We start from the raw sequence: 19,336 nt of genomic DNA, 5'->3' as shown, positions 1-19,336 counted from the left end.
AGCTAAAAACTGGAAACACTCTAAATGTCACCAGTTAATGAACAGATAAACAGAATGGGATATAATCCATACAACAGGATGCTACTAAGACATGCAAAGAAACAAACTACGGATACATCCTAGACCATGGCTGAACCTCAGAAAGATTATGCTAAGTGAAATAAGGCAGACGCAAAAGACTTCATTTTGTAAGATTCCACTTACATGGAATGTCCAGAAAAGAAATTTATGGAGACAGAAAGCAGATTATTGGTTGCTTGGGGCCAGGGTGGAAGTAAGGATTGACTGAAAACAGGTTTATATAAATTTTGGGGGGTGATGGAAATGTTTAACAACTGAATTGCGCTGATGGTTGCATAATTCTATAAATTTACCAAAGATCATTACATTGTACACTTACAATGGGTAGATGTTTGCAGCTTTTAAATTATACCTCAATAAAGCTGTTAGAAACAAACACTGAAAAAGAAAATGACGCTTAATTCCAGGGAATGTAATAAAGATACAATCTCCATGACTTAAAGGTTTTCCTTAATCTAGCCACATATCTTTTATTCATATATTTTTAAATTACACATGAAGTATATTATCATGGTTCAACGATGGAAGCCCAGGCTCTAAATGATCTTAAGCTTTGGGAACTAAATTGTGTGGTTCCCATGATTGCTCAATAAATAGTAGTAGATTTACAAATTCTAAATATAGACAATCTGGCCTTTTGGGGGGCTAATTTCAGAGAAAATAAAAGCAATAAAAGGGGAGTCTAAGAAGCAATTTAGATCCCTAGATTGTTTGGGTAATAAACTGTATTATATATGATCATTATAACCTAGAAACATTTAATCTGAAGCAGCAAAGGCTGACCTAGTAATTGACTTAATAGCTGTCTTCAATGATATGAAGGGTTTTACAGGAAAACTATTTAACTAGTTCTCTCTTTCCACTGAGAGCGGAACAAAACAGTGATTTAATAACCAGCAAGGTAAATTTAGATTAAACATAACACTCACAGTAACTGCTATCAAATACTGGAATAAACTTAATTAAGATAGCTGTTCAAGCTGTTTCCGTGGCCATCGTTAAGAGCAGCTTTGGTCTGAACGCATTACGGCCTGGGAGGTGGAAATGAGACTTGCTGACCACCTGATGGGGAGCCAGTGGGAAGGATGACAGCCCACCTGACTTTCACACACCTTACCTCGATATCGCGATTAAGTTGCTTCACTATGGCAGTTATGTTTCTGATGTGCTCCTCCAAGAAGAGCCTAGCCAAGCGGTCGCCTCCCCCTTTGTTTTGCATTTTCTGCAAACTGTTGACGATGTCGTCTTTAATCCGGAAGGCATGCTCCACCAGGGCAGCAGTGGTTTTCTCATGGCAGAGGATCCTATCTTCCAGCTGCTCCACTAGGCTTACTGATGAGTAGGGTGCCATGGTCAGGGACTGGCTGTGTCTGGGCATGGTTCTAACTCGCCTGTGGGAGGAAGCCACATTACTAGGGTTGTTAGTTGGAAAAAAAAAAATGTCTAAAGCCAGATTCAAGACATCCAGAAAAGGAAATGCAAATTATCTATCCCTAACAAGCTAAATGGGGTTTGAGGCAGTTTTCTTCATGACCCAGGCACTATCTTTAAAGAATTGTATCCAGAGAGTTAAGTGTGCTAGTAGCAGGCTCCATGACCTCCAGAAGTAAGAGGCTGATGGAACTGGGCACACTGAGATGTCTCCCCAGTAGAAGCTGTTATCAAAGTCTGGCTTATAAACAAAACCTCCTGACGTAACCTCCTCCAACACCCCCTTAAACCAGAGGTTACAAATCCAAATGCCTACAGGAGTCAAGCAAGGGACATACATGAGTGAAGCATACCACACATGATGCAATAGGGAGTAGTGGGGAGTTGGGAGAACTGGAAAGGGCATTCCTCAACTACAGGCAGCCACAGTTCTGCTCCACGCATGAGTGACCATAGAACACAGGCCCATTTTTCCAGATGATCTGATATTTCAAGAGCCAGGAAATTCAGACTTGTATATGAAATTACCTAATTTTTAAATGTTAACAACTCATTTAAGAAGTATTTAAGATGACGCAGGCCAAACAATGTACTTTCCTGGGCCAGTTTTGGCCCATGGACAGCCAGCTTGCACTTTCTGATTAAAAGGATTAGCAGGGACATTAGCCCCCAAGCCTCCAGAGTTAGATTTTACTGTTGACCAGAAATACAACTGTCCTGCAGGACTACTGTGAAGTCTCCACCTCTTGTAGCCACTGAGGGGCCAACAGTAACCTACAAAAGGGAAGCTAGAGTGGGGGCACAACAGCACTTCTCTTGCCCTTGAACAAAATCATTATTGGATAATGTAACAGCCACAAAGCGTCATATGTAATGACTATGTCACCCACTAGCAGCCCTCATGGGATTGGTGGAAAGGAAAAGTATACCTTAGATGCATATTTTCCATATATTATACCTTTCCTCGGTGACAAGAGAAGGAAATACAGTGCTCCTTTGGGCCATTTTCTTTTTAATAATTCACATCTGTTGAAAAAATAAATATTAAATTTTTTAAGTTTAGAACTTAAATGACCTCTGAAACTTATTACTAATTGCTAAGAGGATCATAAATTACCCTCAGTTAAATCATTAAATACCTTGTATCTTATATATGAAATAAATAGCAAATGTTTCCAAACAAGGATCAAAGAATCAACATGCTTCTGAAATAAACACCACTAAGCCCTACTAGACCAGTCAAGCAAGGACTATTGCATGGAGTTTTCTCAAGTTCCTTCATCCGAAATGTGCATTTCAAACTTGAGACCACTTTTACAAACACAAGATAGCTTCTTTAACAGGCTTATTTAATCTTGTAAGATAGGAAACTACTTTAGTAAATTTGACCTCAGCAAATTTAGAGAATTCCATAGCAAATTAAGATCATTTGTTTCTAAGCTAATCTTAAAACAACGCATAATCAATGGGCTCTGATTGGGGAGAACCTATCTATCCACTAAGAGAATGAGAATGATACTCTTCATTAAAATTTTATTCTAAGATATAATCATTCATAGCACACATAATGTAGGGGGGTCACGGGGAAGGCAGTATAGCACAGAGAAGACAAATACTGATTCTGTAGCATCTTACTACACTGATGGACAGTGACTGCAGTGAGGTGTGTGCGGGGGAACTTGATAATAATGAGTGAATGTAGTAACCATAATGTTGTTCATGTGAAACCTTCATAAGATTGTACATCAATGATACCTTAATAAAAAAGATATAATCATTCATATTACATCTCACATATAAGAAACATTTTGATCATCACAATGCATTAGAAATCTGAACAAAACTGGAGGGTTTTAAAAATATTTCATTACTTAGGTTTCTCAATAATGCTGTTAATTGCCTTAAAACAAAGAATGCCTAGTAACCAGGATCTGATTCAGTAATTTGTTCTCATTTAGATGCTGGATTCAGAAAGCAATTCTGATTGAAACCATTGTTTTGGCATCATCTCCTCAGTGTGTTATTTTTAGAGTTTCAAAATGAGAACATTTCATTTTCCTAGACAAAGAAATTTGAATTTAAACAAATTACATTTTTTTAAAAAAGTGATTCATGCCAAATAAGCTACGATGCCAAAGGAATCTTCAGTATAAAAGATAATAATTTCTGCCATTTAGACTATATAAAATGAGGCCAGTGTGGAAGATACTAATATTTAGAATCATAGAATCTTCACAATTTTTAACCTGTAAAATACCTTAGTTGAGATATTAAAGTATAGAATAGCCTAGCCTAAGATATGTTTAGTTGGCATCAATCATGCAGCCAAATAACCTAAATAGGTCAGACAAAACTCCCCTCCCTCAAGGGCTTCACAGCTTATGAAGAAAGGCAGATGCCTTAACCATGAAACAATGGGTTAAGTGACTACTATCCATTCAAATAAAAACCCATAGGGAGGGAAAAAGGAGAGGGCTCAGTTTTTCCTGGATAGCAGCTAGTTCAGGGAAGAACTAAAGAGAATGAGTAGGATTTCCCAAAGTAGAGAATAGAGATTGTTCCACACCTGCCTCAACACTCCAACACTCTCTCTACTTCCTTCACTCTTGACACACTAGATTAATCCATTTTCCCAGCCCCAAACTTGGGCACTTCTTATCATATTCACCTGCTCCAGTCAACAATAACCCTCCCCACTGCCACTCCAGCCACCAGTGTCCTTGGAAGTGTCATGCTCTCTGCTGCCATCAGACCTTTGACGTGTACTCTATCCAAAATGCCCTTCCCATCCCTGCCTACCTAGAAAACTCATATTCACCCTTTAAGGCCCCACCTGACTCTCAATTTAATTCATTTGTGTTTCTTCAGCTCTTTATTCTGGATATATTATACAACTTACTATGCCCTATTATTTTTAGCTGTTCAATTGTCTGCTAAACTACATGCTCCTTAAGGGCATGTCTCAAATATTAATGGCCATAGAACTGACCTAGAAGACTGCACACATTTGTTAATGAGAGCATGACTTGTATTCCACTATCAGAAATTGCAGCAATGAAGGCATTAGAGAATATGGTCTAGTTAAAAAGTATAGTTCTTTATAAAGACTGTATCCCAAACATTAGCCTCTCAACATAACATCTGTGAGCGAATGCAGACTTTTGGAATCCCCTTTTCTGCAGGTCATTTCATTCATCCAGAATTATTCTGCCTGAGCTACAGAAGCCCAACCACATCATCTTTCTGAGAAAGGTCTATCAACCACCGCTCATTGCCTCAGACTGCTTTTCAGTAACTAACCTTCGTATTACCAAGTGCTACGTGCTCTCTGAGACAGGAAATGTCACATGGCATTAGTTTGGAGCTCACACTGAAGTCTGTTCAGAATTGGTGCCCTTTTCATGAATGTGGTGGGAATCTTTCCCTGTTAGGCTGCTTGCTTGATTCGTATGACTTTTTGCCAGAACAATGGGATCTATATTGCAAACGAATAAGAATTAAAAATAAATAAGTCACTGAATTAAATACTTTTCAAAGACCATTTCCAGATCTTTCCACTGTCAATTTTGGCTTATCCACCCAAGGTTATCAGCTCCTGGACATCAATAAATCTGATCTCTAGCACCATAGTGGGCCTACAACATTAGTAGCCAGATCTGAGCCATATATTTTGATTGTGTCACATTTTCCTGTTACAATATTATCTCCAATTTATGAGTTAAAAAAACTTGGGCAAACTAGGGGAAGGGACAGGTAGGTAAAGCAATGAGAAAAGTATTGAGAGAAATGAGAAAATGCAAAATCATAATTCCCAAAATATGTGATATATAATATAGAATTTTGGGGTTCACACAAGAGTAAAGGGAAATGTCAAACCAAAATAATTATTTGTGATTAGAAGAATTCTAAGCATTTATATAAAATATATTCTCAGATATACATTTGAATATATATTTTAATGACAAAAGGAGACATTAATGTCAACCAATGTTTTTATAAGATGACATTGAGTAGAAACACCTATGATATCATTTTAATGTAAAATGATACATTAAATAAAATAAAATTTAACAGATTTTAGTTAATAAAAAATTAAGGTTTGAAAATTAAATAACAGTCACATAAAGTTAATTCAGTTTTTCAAAGCTTACTATTTAATACAGCATTAATGTGTTCTGCTGAGTGTCCTAATAAAAAAATTGGCAAAGCATTTATGAATAAAGTGGTTGTAATTTGTTTTAGGGGAAAAAATTCTATTTCCTTGTAGTTAAAAATAGAGTGCAAGGATGCAGGGCGAAGAGCAGCTGGAGGTGCATCCACAAAGATGGGTGGGAGGGAGTCGTTCAGGGAGTCGCTCCCTAACTCACCACTAACGCCAGGCTCAGGCCGTGGACTTTGTCCTGGGGCAGTGAGGTGCTATCAGGGACGTGACATGGAAGGCAGGCTGCCTGCGGGTCTCAGATCACTGGCGGCAGGAGTCAGAAGAAGGGAGAGATCACAGCGGTAGACCGAGACCAGGGACTCAGCCAGCAAGGGATGACGGGCATGGGGACTCAGCCAGCCAGGGATGTTCCTCGGCCTGGGAAGGAACAGGAGCTTGGGGCTCACTCAGAGAGTCATTTCTCCCCCACCGCTGGCCTCTTCTGCTCCTTCCCCCACTTTTCACTGCCTCCTGTCTCTCAATTGCCTTTTTCTTTTCCTATCACTCATCACTCACCATTCACTATCCTTTGCTTTTTCCCTTTTCTTAACTTCCTAGTTCACTGTCCATTACCTGCCCTCTACTCTCTCTCTTTTCCCTCCTCCTGGTCTCCTGTTTCACAACTACAGTCTGACATACTTCTCTATCATGGAAAACAGGAGGCGGGGTCAGAAAGACCCTTATTTGAATCCTGGCTTCCAGCCAAGTGTATGAACCTACCAGCCCAGCCTTATGTGTGGGGTCAGTAAGAACATAAATAGCTGCTCGCTCTTACCAAGTCGTTTACCCTGGGGCAGGCACTCAGGAGCCCCAGTAAAGGGATTGCTCTTATCTCCATTTAACCAGAGACTTGTGGCAACTGGCCAGAGGTCATATGATCAGGAAAGAACAGAGCAGGAATTTGAACCTAGGGCCTTAGCCTCTTCAACACCAGACATTACTCCCAGGGAGGCTATGGGGTCTCCAGAATAGTGTCTGGCCTTAGGGCACCTGATATGTTTCCAAAAGGACTGGTTCCCTCCCCCTCCCTGGCTAAGGCACATCTAATAGAAAATATATCTTTTTTTAAATAAAACTTTATATAAAGGATCCAACAAGAAGTATTCATTTGTTTAAAGAGTTATTATATTGTTTACTGCGTGGGGTTAGTGGTGAAATTATTAGGTATCTGCTCTAACTCCTTCATTCAGCCAAAGCTGTTCCTCCTGGCATCAGCATGTGCTGAGGTTACTGCTGGACGGAAGGCATACTACTGTCACTTGTGTTTTTTAAACCAGAGTACATACATGAAAAGAACAATTAGCAACATGTATATTTTGCATGAAGGAATTTGGAATGTTTTAAGAAACACCTTTTCTTAGACCAAAAAAAATGCCTTTTGTGATTAATGAGGTAATATAATAGTAAAATTTAGGCTCTACATAAAGGCATAAAGAATAAAGTAAAAATCACCACTCAGAAATTGCTGATGTTAATACTGCAATTTACATTTCAAGCTCTCCCTCCAGGATACATTTAATTTTCCTTTTTGAAAAAAATGAAATTATACTTTATACTATGTGTACCCTGCATTTTGTAATTGACACTATATCATGAACATCTTCCCATGTAAATATATAAAGCTACACATCATAGTTTTTAATGCCTGCATAATATTCCACTGAATGGATATACCATCTTTGTTAGGTAGTCCCAAACTAATGGGCATTTACTGAAATATCACTTATAATCGTGGGATAGTTTGATTTTTTTGTTCTCTTATTTTATTTTCCTTTCCTTTGTTCTATGAATGATGAAGGTCATATGAAAAGTCAAAGGAGCATACAAAACAAACTACTTTCAAAATTGAAGTTAAGGTGAGATGCTGACAATGAAATCTAAAGAATCAAAAAGGCATGAAATCAGTGGACTATAAGAATGATACACGAGACAAATGAAAGAAGGCAAGTTGCGAGTACCAGTTCAATGTCAGTCTTTGGCTCTGTACTGTGAGCTGCATGAGGAACTGTATTGTCCACAGCTATACCCCTGCCACCTTAGCTGATCAATATTTGCTGGGCAGATGAATCTCAAGGAAAAATGACTGAAATGGAGTCATTTTGTAATGTTTAATTTAATCATTTGAATTATATTCTGACTAGAGAATGCACAGGCAATCACAAAAGGGGATGATACACTCAGCATGTCCAGTAAAAACAGAGTCTACAGAGGCAAAATTTATTAGTGTTTCCAAGAACCTAAGAGTCTGGGGCAGCAGGAAGAGTTCTGTAATGGAGAGAGATGTCTTAAGGCTCACGGTCCAATGACATTAGCCACTTCTCTTGCCCTGAGCCCCCATCACCAAGCACATCATGAGCTTTCATGTGGGTGTGCGTACAAGGAGAACACACAGGGAGCAGCAAACATGAGCCTCAGTCTGTGAGCTGCTTTCTTCATCAAGAATTAGTATGTTGGAATTACACTCTGATGATCACATGATACCTCTTGAGGGGAACAGACCGTATGTAAGGTGGTCCCCATGATCTCTGCCTCCTGGAGTTCACATCCTGTATGATCCCCTCCCCCTGAGTGTGATGGGACCCGTAACTGACAGAACACAGCAGAGACCAGCCAAGTGGCAGTCACCTGTACTCAGTCAGTAGTTGTAGTCAGCTGGGATTCTGACTGCAAATCACGTAGGGTATAGGTCTGCTCACTAGGAACACAATATTTACTTTTATAATCTAACTTTTAAGTCACTTAATAGATTTCTCATGGTTGTCTTGCTTAGGGAAAAATCTCAAAAGAATACTGAAGAGTTAAGAACTTTAACAATTTTTTCCCTAACATTAGCTCTGTTCTGGCCAGTGGCAGCAAATTATAAATCTAATTCGCTGCAAGAGATAAAAAATCACAAGAGATACCATTTCATCCCATCAGATTGGAAAATATCAATTGTAGCAAGATCAAATATTGACAGAAATATAAGTGGAACAACAAGTACACCAGGTGGGGACGTGAAATGAGTACCACCACCCTGGAGAGCAATCTGCAATACCTAGTAAAGCTGAAGAGGCACAAACCCCATAACCCAAAAAATTCCACTAAGAAATATAAAAAAACTTCCCCAATGTGTTTACCAGCAGACATTTACAAGGACACTTAAGGCAGCATTGCTTCTAAGAGCAAAAAAAGTGGGTGGTGGTGGGGATCGAACAACCACCATTAGGCAAAGGGATGAAAAAACTGTGATCTACTCAGGCAATGAAAGAACAGTTATGGACATAAATGGGTTAGAATTACAAGTCCCAATGTGAATGAATCTCACAAATACATTAGTCAAAAAAAGCACATTGAAGAAGGACAGGGACACTATGAGGATGTTTTTATCAAAGTTTAAAATATGCCAAATAACATGCCAAACCTTTAACATCTAAAGATAAATATGGAAATGACAAACACCAAACCCGAATTATATTTATCTCTGAATGAGGGGGAGGATCAGACAGAGGAATAAAGGGGGCTTCAACTAAATGGAGGATGTTTTACTTCTTAAACTTAATTGTTCATTATACCATTTAAAAGGCAAGAAAATTACTTCTTCCAGCCCCCACTTAAAAAAATGTGTAAAAATGCCAGGAGTCAGATTGTGAGTCTTTCCAGCGCAGGCACAGAACTCAGTCTTGCCCTATATAGTCTGAGGACATGAAATTGGACTTACAAGGCAAATCCCTGTCCGTTAAGCATTTTATCCATATTGAACATGTATTCTTATCTAGATATTAATATTTCTATAAATGGCTACTGGTTAAATGCCTTAATCAAAACATGGCACATCCACTCAAAAGAACATCAACAGCTATTTTAAAGAAGTTAAAAAGATTATGAAGGAAATATATTTATACATAGCTATAATGTTAAAGTTTTGTTTTTTTAAAGAACAAGATTTAAAAATGGGTTTATAATACTATATAAAACCACAGCCAGGGCCTGAAAACCAGAGACACGTTCCATGGCACCACAATTTTAGGTGGTACAAACATTTTGAATTTAAAAGACCTGCAAATTTTTAAGTTCCACCCCTGCACTGCCAGTCCTCTTCTCCCTCCTCCTCCCTGAGATGAGGAGATAACCTGACCCCAGGCCAGTAGAGAGAGATGGTGAGGTCAAGGACAAGGCTCCCAGTGCCCTTCTGGGTGCGCAGGCTGCCCCTCACCTGCCCAGCATGGGGCTCCTCTCTCCGTGAGTGGATGCCTGCTGGACTTGCAGCTACCTTTAACGCTGCTCCCTACCCAACCCTGGGCCAAGCTGCTAGAAATGCTCTGTGGTGTGAGCAGCCGGTGTCTGGGTAGATCACTTGCTTTCAGTACAAGAGGAGGAAGAGCGCTGTGTAATCAAGGCCAGGCTGACTAATTCCACAGCCGAAGCACCTAGATTGGTAAGAAAGTCAAAGGAGCTTTCCATAAAGTAACCATAGGGCTCCAGTTGGAGGAGTGCCTCCAAATTATTGCAAAGAAAATGAAACAGCACAAATAAGCACACCCTGTCTCCTTTTTAATAGGCAGCTCCCCATTTCCTATATCGGGCCAGAATTTTGGACAATGAATGAGCCATCCTTATAAGAACGCACAGGGCTAGCACTGGGCTAGCATATTTGGGGATATAGATGGCATTATAGTTATAAAGTGGATCAGTGGGGAATCTGGGTAAGTCATCAGAGGAGGAAATGTTATTATATAAGGCCTTACACAGCCTCCAAGATGTTGGGCATCCTCACACCCAGACATCCTTCCTTGGACACATTAGGTCAATGGCACATGAATCTTACTTGATATACACCTTGGCATTTCTTTGCAATTGTACATTACCCCGGAAACCCAGAAACCCCCAACCATCCTGGGGTAAGTGTAATGGGGGCTCCAGTAACAGAAGCACTATTCTGATAATATAGTTTAAAACAGTGGAGAAATAATTCAATCAAAACATAAATTGTGGCATTGGGTACATTTTTATTCTACTTTCCTTATTTTCATAAAACTTTAATTTAAAGTTCTATTTTCACAATGACAAAAACTTAAATAAATAAAAACTTCTTGAATAAAAGAATGAACCAATGAGCAAAAAAAAAAAACACAAACAGAAATTGCCCTTTTACAGCTACAAAACAGGGACAGTTTAAAAGATGTTATGGTTCTATGAAAATAAGTGTGCTATTAGCTCTTTTCCTGTGGTTAAAAACACATAAAATTTACCACCTTAAGCATTTTTAAGTGGGCAGTACAGTAGCGTTAACTATATATCACATCGTTCTGTAACAGATCTCTTAAAACTTTTCATCTTCCCAAAATGACACCCAAATTGAACAACAACTCCCAGTTTGCTGTTAACGTCTCTCTGAAACCTCAGTCCCTTGTGGGCACCTCATGAAAGCTGAGCCCAGCGCCCCCAGTGAAGCCCTGGGCTGCCCGTACATCAGGGCATCAGGCAGTATGTACAGGTCCCCTGGCTTGGAGCTGCCATCAGTGGGGGCCACCAGCACAGCATTCCGAAAAGCTTTAGGTTCCAGGGACAGCATGAGTCCCTCCACAGGGTCCTAATGCAAATATTTCTAATGTTGTTTTGTGAAAGTGGCCTTGATTCCACTTTGCAAGATTTGTTCTCTTTCCCCTCCCCTCTACCACAGAAGGGGAATTCTGTAGGAGGACGAAAGGTGAAGCGTGGCTGTATTTCTGACCCATATAAAACATACTTCAAAATGCTCAAAACATTTACGGTAGCTTCCAGCCAGTGTAGGGATTACTGCATAACTCATGGGATCCACTAAATCTGCAGCACACCCATGGCCTCTGTCAGGTTCACATGGATTCACAAATGAACTGGAATCATCTGGGCCCCTAAGACCCAAGGGGGGGCCACCAAAGTTGCTTTCATCCACTCTCCACAGCGTAGAATGATGTTAACATTTTTAGGAGAACCCCTGCAAAAACAGATTGGTTTTGTTCCCATCTATTAATAACAGCTATTTTGAAATGCTATTTAAATCTCCTATTGTTATTTGAAATTTTCACAGATTATGTCTCCCCAGCTGAGCTGCTTTGGGGCAGCAGCGACCACATACCAAAGGAATCTGTAACCCCTATGAAACCCAGCACATGCCTCCTATTTGCTTATTTTTTGAACTTGGTAAGGCCCATCATTTTAATTATTGAGGTGCCCTGCCCAAATGACACATCGATCGCTGACTCAAGGCCCCTTCCAGCTGCGAGCCCGGCAGACTGCTTCAGGTCGCCCTACAGTATGCACGGGCTCTCACACATACATGCACCCACACTGAAGAAGCAGTGTCTCGATATTACTTTCAGGGTGTTTTATTATGATCAACAGCTATATTTGGCAACTTTTCTTTCCAGCATTAGAGAAGACACATTACCAAATGTTAAAAAGGGAATCTGCCAAATGCAACAGCTAGAACAGAAAAAATATTATTCAAAGCTGGTGTAAACTCTCTACCTACTAAACGACCTACACCTCCAGATGCACCGAGGATCATATAGAGGCGGGGAGGGCATGACTGTATACTCCTGCAGAGAGAATGCTAGCTGTGACTTTGGGGTTCTATCCTCTATGAATCCCTGACTGAAAAGATAAGGATTTGGCTTGGAAGAAAAGACCCAGCCTCCAGTCTCTGCCTTTTCTCTCAGACGCAGTAGGAGGAGGCTGGACTTCTCTTGTGAACATGGGAGTCTATGAGAGACTCTTTTATTTGGAGTAACAACAAGAGTGCAGCACATTAATTTTATAACTATTTTAGAGAGAGCAGGGGAGGACTCCTGAGTTCTTCCAGAGATAATTAAAAATGGGGAAAAAAGAAATCTGCAATAAACAAAAAACAAGCTGAAGGCACCAGGGGTTTCTGAAAAACATCTTCCCGGTTCAACAATTTTAAGAATTCCATAATGTGAAAGCAACCCCCACAGATTCTCTCCCACATAAACACGCGTTTTATTTAAGCCCTGCTCAGCTAAGCACCAGAATCTCTTGCCTTCACTTCTGCAGAGACTTTATCCAAAGAAGATGTCATCGGCACAAAAGCATTCTTAAGAGGTAAAAAAGCTGCCTGCCAGCCAGCAGGGGCAGGCATACCTGGAGGAAGGATCCTATTGTGCCAATAACCTCAAAAACTGACCACCCTAAAATCTCATTTCTGACCTCCAACACCAAGTTTGTCCTAACAGACACTGAGAAATCCAGGCCTTTTGATGTGTGCCAACCAGTACCTACCCAGTAATTTTCCTGGGGTAGCAGAAAGGTAATCAAATAAACTATGGTATTATCACTGATAACCACATTTTAAAAATTACAAAAACTACTGAACCATGCAGGGGGTGCAGGCGATGGCAGGGAGACTCAACAAAAGACCACCGAGGAGTAAAAAGCAATTGCTTTATGTTTTTTCTCCTGATTTTATATTAAAAATCCATGGAACGTAAAACCACATCCATTAAGTCCAGAAAAAAAAAAACCCCACCAAAATAATCAATATAGGGAGAGGGAGGAAAATAGAAGAGTTATTAAGTGAAAAGAACAGGCATAAAGAGTGAAGCGAGGACGAAGAGGCGAAAGCGCAGGAAGGGAGGCAGGGCCGATGGGAGCAGAAGAGTCAGCAAGACACGGAAGACAGAGGAGCAGGTGGCTGAGGGCTCGCACAGGAGGATGTGAACGGCAGAACTGCTCCTCACACATTCAGCTGCTCATTTGGGGTGTGAAGAAATAGAAGGGCCATTTTTAATATGCTATTTTAGGTCTCTCTACTCTTTTTTTTTTTTCTTTCATCAAATATGCCCTTTCTTTGCCTTGACACATATACGCAAAGTTAAGATGTCATCAGGGGAAAATCATGGATTCCGCTTACAACATGGAAATACCTTTTTGAATCACCCATCATTTTACTAAAAGTTCTATTTTGAACCAATATCCACCTGACTCTTGGGAGTGGGGTCTCACACCCACTATCATGTACCAGATTCCAACTGACAACTCTAAGGCCATCCTGGGCATTTGCTTCCAAATTTTAACCTAGAAATTTAGTCCAGTTAACAAATATTTACTGAGCCTCTACAGTGCTGAACAAGACACAGCCCCTCACTTGGGAGCTCCAGTTCAGTAGGGGGCTGTGTGGATGAGCCACCATGCAAGAGAGGAGAGGAAGGTACGTGCACGGGAGTGGCAGGAACCATGCGCTGCTCAGGGTGGAAGGCAGGATCGTTTTGAACTGGGCCACCAGGAAAGGCATTTGAAGAGCAGGCATCTGAGTTGCATATTCAAAGGGGCAGCTCAGTGAACACATGGAAGCATGAGAAAGGGTGGAGGGAGGACAAGGCAGACACAGCACTGACTAGTGAAAATCACTGGACACACAGGTTCCTGTTGGTAAGCAGTGGGAGATAAGGCTGGGACCACGTGCGGAGGCCTGGACTCTGCAAACAGGAGACAGTACCAATGGAAAGGAAGGAACCCGTTGAGGGAGACTGTGCAGGGCACACCTCAACACTCATAGGCCACTGATGCAGGGGTGGGAAGAAGAGGAGAAACGTGAGAATAACCCAAGTGACCAAGAGCAGGTTACAGAGAGGGTGATGGCAGCATGGAAGTCATTACTGGGAGGGACATGCTGTCTCCCCTGTGGGGTGCCTCCCCAGTAACGAACAGATAACCTGAGTCTATGTTAAGAAGACACCAGGCAGATCTACTAAGTATATTCTACAAATCACCTGGCCTGTACCCTTCCCCAAGCATCAAGGTCATGAAAGGCAACAACTGAGAAGCCTCCGAACTACAGGAAACTAAAGAGGTGTGACAGCTGACACCACACTGGACCCTGGGCTGGATCCTGGACCGGGAAGAGACTAAAAAAAAATGGCTCCCCCTCTTTGTGTTATTAGGACTGTTGGTGACACTTGAATAAAATCTGTTGATGAGACAACAGTACACAATCAATGTTAATTTCCTGATTTTGGATGCTTGTTGTGCAAAAAAATATCTTGTGTTTTAGGAAATATACACTGAAGTGTTTGAGGGGGAAGGTTAAGGAACATCAGAGTAAGCCTACAACTTAACTGTGAAATGGTTCGGAAAAAATTACAATGTGTGTTGGGTGGGGGAGAGAGTACGATAGAGCAGGAAGGATAAAGCAAATGTAGCAAATAGTTCATGTTTATCAATTCCGGGAGAAAGGTATGTGAGAATTGTTTATTCTCACAACCTCTCAGTAAATCTGAATTACTTCAAAATAAAAAGTTTAAAAAGGTAAAAATGACTAAGGAAACCAGGATGAGTGGCTGTTTAGAGACAAAAGAGTCAGACTTCTGGGTATCCAATTCCACACAGGATTTTGGAAAAGGCAGGACAGACAGACCTTGAGCAGTCAGGAGCAAGAAGGAGGTTCTGAGTTGCACCTGGGTAACCAGCGTCATGGAGACAAGGAACGAAAGAGACTCGGGAGGGGATAACTGATGGCAGCAGGCACAGGGCAGAACTTAAGGAGGAGAGAGACAGTGAACAGGCCTCGGTTCTGCAACCAGGACACCTCTGCAGGAGCCCAAAAGGAAAGCAGTTTCAACTGAAAGGTAAGGGTGAGACTATGAGTGAGTGGGAGGACAAGAGAGGAGAATGTGAGGCCAGTTCGACACAGTAGCAGGGCGCAGAACTGCACTGCCAGGTAGAGTGGTCATCAGCCCCAGGTAACCATTTCAATTTAAAATTAACAAAACTTAGAAATGTAGTTCCTCAGTCACGCTAGCCACATTTCACACGCTCAGCAGTCACATGTGGCTAGTGACTATGACACTGGACAGCACAGTTAGAAAATAATTCCATCATCACAGAAAGCTCTATTGGACAGAGCTGGCCCTCTAGCATAGTTTCTTTTATTATGAGAGGATGACTTGAACATATGATGGGGTGAGGGTTGGGGTAGGGGAAGGAGGGCCCAAAGGAACTGGAGAAAGGGGATGACAAAGTCCCAACGAGACAAGAAGGAAGGGGAAAAGTCCAGAAAACAGAGAGTGTGGAGTATATGTGTGTTAATCTTGGGGGAAGGACTTGTAAACAAAGGTGGGTAAAGAAAAATGCTTGGGGTGGTGAGGAGGGCCCCCTGGGAGCTTACATTGAAGTAGAAGGCAGTAAACTAGGACATGGGCATCCTTAACTTTATTAACAAAAAAAAGGCTATCTCCTGAAAGGAAACTGTCTGAAGTTGAAGGAATGGAAACGTCTAGCATAACTTCTAAAGGAAGGCAGTCAGGAGTTAATAAAAGATGGATTTTTCTTTTTTTCATAGAAAAGCAAGACCTAGGTGAAATTAAAGCCAGCATAAATTTGCAATGGAACTGTCTGAAGGTCTTTGGGACTTTCTCCTGGAAAACTCGGCAGGCTGGGAGAAGGAAAAGCAGATAATGAGAGTGACTTTGGATTGAGGGCAGAAATAGGAGAGTTCAACAAGTTAAAGTAAAAGATTCTGGGATTCCAGACAGAACTGCAATGGCTGGCAACAGAGAGACTCCAAGTGGAGAAATGGAGCCATAACGGGATTAGAACAGCAAGCGATTAAGGGACGAGAGTTCTCAGGGACTGGTAAAATTTGGTGCAGAGAGTAAATAGAATCACATAAGCAGGCTGAAGTCCAAGTTGACGTCCACATCTTGAAGGTGGAAATGTTCCCAAGACTAAACAAGTGCAAGATGTGAGTCGCTGACATAAACTAAGGCCAGGAGAGCTGATGTGAGGACCTTGAAGAACTTCAAGGTCAATGAAATACGCCCTCAATATAAACCCAAAGTCAGTTGTCAAAGACAAAGCAGAGAAGAGAACCAAGCTGTTTGCTCACGTTTGTTTGTTTCCTTTTTGTAGCATCAAGTGAAGTGATCCCCAGTTCCGGAGGTACGTCAGCATCACCTGGAGAGTTTTCTCTTTCCCTCTTCCCTCCTCCTCATCCTTCTCTTTCTTTCTGGATTTATTTTTAAAATAAAGATTTGTAGGTCGTGTCCACCTTGATGATTCTAATTTGGTATGTTTTGGAGTCTCAAGAGCCGCATTAAAAAAAAAAAGTGCTCCAGGTGATTCTAAGGAACCACCACGGTTGGCAAGCACTGATCAAAAGAAAGAGGTATGGGGTACAAGCAGACAGACAGCGTGACCCTCTCACGAGAAGACTTTGTTAGTGCCAGTTAATAATTTGGAGGTGACACTGAGAAGCCAGGGGAAACCCAATGCCTGCTCTGGTGAGATGCGAGAGGGCTGTTCTGAGGGCAGCTGTTCGCTCAGGCTCTGGTGCTAAGGGAGGGACAGGAGATGGGCTTGGCCGCAGAAAAACGAAAATACAGGAGTATGGCTGCGGGATGTAAGAAACAACAGACAGAAAACCAGGTTGGAGACACACAGGTTAGCGGCCTAGGGAGCGAGGAGGCAGAGTAGTGTGTTAATGAGGGTAATGTGTGTAACGAGGTGTGATTCATTTAAGGATTTGCAGGGCTTGGTGGCTGAATTGCTGCAGGAAGGAATTTTCTATCTGAATGTGATCAGATTTCTAACATGTAAACCATTACAGATTGTTAAACCCTCAGGTAAACAAGCTTGCAGAAGCTTATTCATTAACATTGAAAATGTTGTCTTCCCAACCCACATTTTTGTACAGATGAAATCAGACTGGAATGAGTATCAAGGGTAACATGAGAGCAGAAAGCCAGAAGGGGCAATCCCAGGGACCTGTGAGAGTAAAGCATTTCCTCCCTTCCCTCTCCTTGGAAGCAGAAGTTTCTGAACTGAGAGTATAGAAAGAGGCCTGAGTGTCTTTTTAGCACCAGCCAAAGCTAAAAATAGAAGAGGTGTCGCAGCCCACTGGGTCTCCGGAGAACCCTCCACTCACACACACACACACACACACACACACACACACACACACACACACACTCCAAGACAGAACCCTACACACACACACACACACCAAGACAGAACCCTAGACACACACACACACACACACACACACACACGGCCCAGAAGGCTGACACAAATGTTCAATAAGAACAAGTTGCAAATGTCTGCCCCTGCTTTTGAGAGAGCTGCACTTTTGTGGATTCAAATCATTACTTAACATTTTTACTCCTATGAAATAATTTCTAACACTGACATGCACAGACTTTAAGATGAGAGCGTGAGCGCAGCCAGGCATACAGGCGCACGCCCGCACACGCATACATACACACACACACACACACACACACACACACCCTCGTGCATACTGAAGAAATGACTCACTTAATTTGCTGCTGCCTGCCACTATTGGGTTTTGATTTTACCTATTCAAATACAAAGTTTCCTATTAGATTAACTACACGAAAGAAGAACTCAAAACATATTAACCCTGATTTTGTTCGTGACTTTAAAGCACCCAAGAGGTTTTAACCTGGGCATCTCAAGAAGCCACTATCTGGACCACCCACTATTTTCTCTTCGTAAACTTCCATAAAATGAGAACATTTCTTGCCACTTTGAGAGCCAATTAATGGAAACCTCTTGTAGACTAAAGATGGTTAAGTCTTGTATTCCTGTTGTCTGCAGAGCCGTACTTGGCTATTCCTCAGCTCACAGTTCAATGGACCACCACCACCAGGGAACTGCAAAGAACCCCAACTGCTCCTTTCAGAGATGAGAAGGAGGGTCGAGGGGGGGAGCCGAGAGGTTAACCGGCCCAAGGTCACTCAGCTGAGTAGTGGGACGGCTAACTTACCACTACCCCCTGGCAATTTGTGCACCACCCCTGCTCGCCCAAACAGTCTCTCGGGGCTTCTGTTGGGCTTCTGTTGGTTCACTAGCATGCAAAACGCCCCCCACCCCCTGGCCCCCGCAAAAATGCAATGCCAGTTGCGCTCTGTGCACTTCATCCCTTCGCGTTGGCATGCAGTTAAGCCTCTCGCCAACAGCATGTCACATGGGCCACGCGCAGCTATCTCCCCCAAGCCTCTCACCCCAGCGGCTGCCCCAAGGTCACCGGCGGTCCCAGGGACCTCCCGCCGGCGGGCACCGGAGGAGGCCGGGCTGCGGGCCCGGGGCGCGGCACTCACCGGCGCAGGGGGCGGGCGCGCGGCGGCTGCCCATGTCCTCGCCGGCGCGGCTGGGTGCGGCGGCGGCTGGCTTGGGCTGTGCGGGACGCCCGGTTGCGGGCCCGCGCCGCGGGGAGCGCCGTCCAATCAGCGCGCGCCTGCCGCCTGGCCCGGCGCGCGGCCCGGCCGGGTTCGCGGCTCCCAGGGGGCGCGAGCCGCCGCGCGCCGCCCGAGCCGCTTCCGGGCGCGTTGCCTGGACGCGGTTGCCGTGGCAGCCCGAGCTGGAGGCTTCCCCGCGAACCCGCGCCCAGCCCGGCGGCGCCGCCCCTCCTCCCTCCGCGTTCCCACACCCAAAATAGCCTCTCCTCGGCGCTGCTGTTTCCCACAGCGCCCGCTTCCCAGCCGCTCGGAGTTGGCGGGCGGGGATTTCTCCTACTGGGAAACAGATCCCGTTGTAGGGCTAGTTGACTTGAAGAGAGGTGTTGAGATGGTGCCTGATTAAGATAATAGCCTTGGTGGTCGCACTGTAATTCTCTTCAGAGCCCTA

At 42.8% G+C, this 19,336-nt stretch overlaps 1 protein-coding gene across 4 annotated transcripts in view; it reads right to left on the bottom strand.

The window, feature by feature from the left end:
- FAM81A (family with sequence similarity 81 member A) overlaps nt 1-18,974 on the bottom strand; it is a 63,883-nt gene extending 44,909 nt beyond the window's left edge. Inside the window, exons 1-4 of one of the 4 annotated variants that reach the window (XM_057488855.1) lie at nt 18,811-18,974; nt 15,108-15,311; nt 2,471-2,538; nt 1,199-1,472 (exon numbers count right to left, since the gene is read on the bottom strand). In XM_057488855.1, coding sequence (XP_057344838.1) covers nt 1,199-1,472; nt 2,471-2,517 — 321 coding nt within the window. In that variant the 5' untranslated portion in view covers nt 2,518-2,538; nt 15,108-15,311; nt 18,811-18,974. Of the gene's footprint in view, nt 1-1,198; nt 1,473-2,441; nt 2,539-15,107; nt 15,312-18,810 lie in introns of all 4 variants that reach the window. The other 3 variants (XM_057488856.1, XM_036903031.2, XM_036903032.2) reach the window with 3 other exon arrangements.
- Between the last annotated feature and the right edge of the window lie 362 nt (nt 18,975-19,336).

This window comes from Manis pentadactyla, chromosome 11, assembly GCF_030020395.1.
Source record: "Manis pentadactyla isolate mManPen7 chromosome 11, mManPen7.hap1, whole genome shotgun sequence".
NCBI classification, from domain to species: Eukaryota; Metazoa; Chordata; class Mammalia; order Pholidota; family Manidae; genus Manis; species Manis pentadactyla.
Note: the sequence above shows the minus strand (reverse complement) of the source record. Positions and strands in the feature narration are given on the sequence as shown.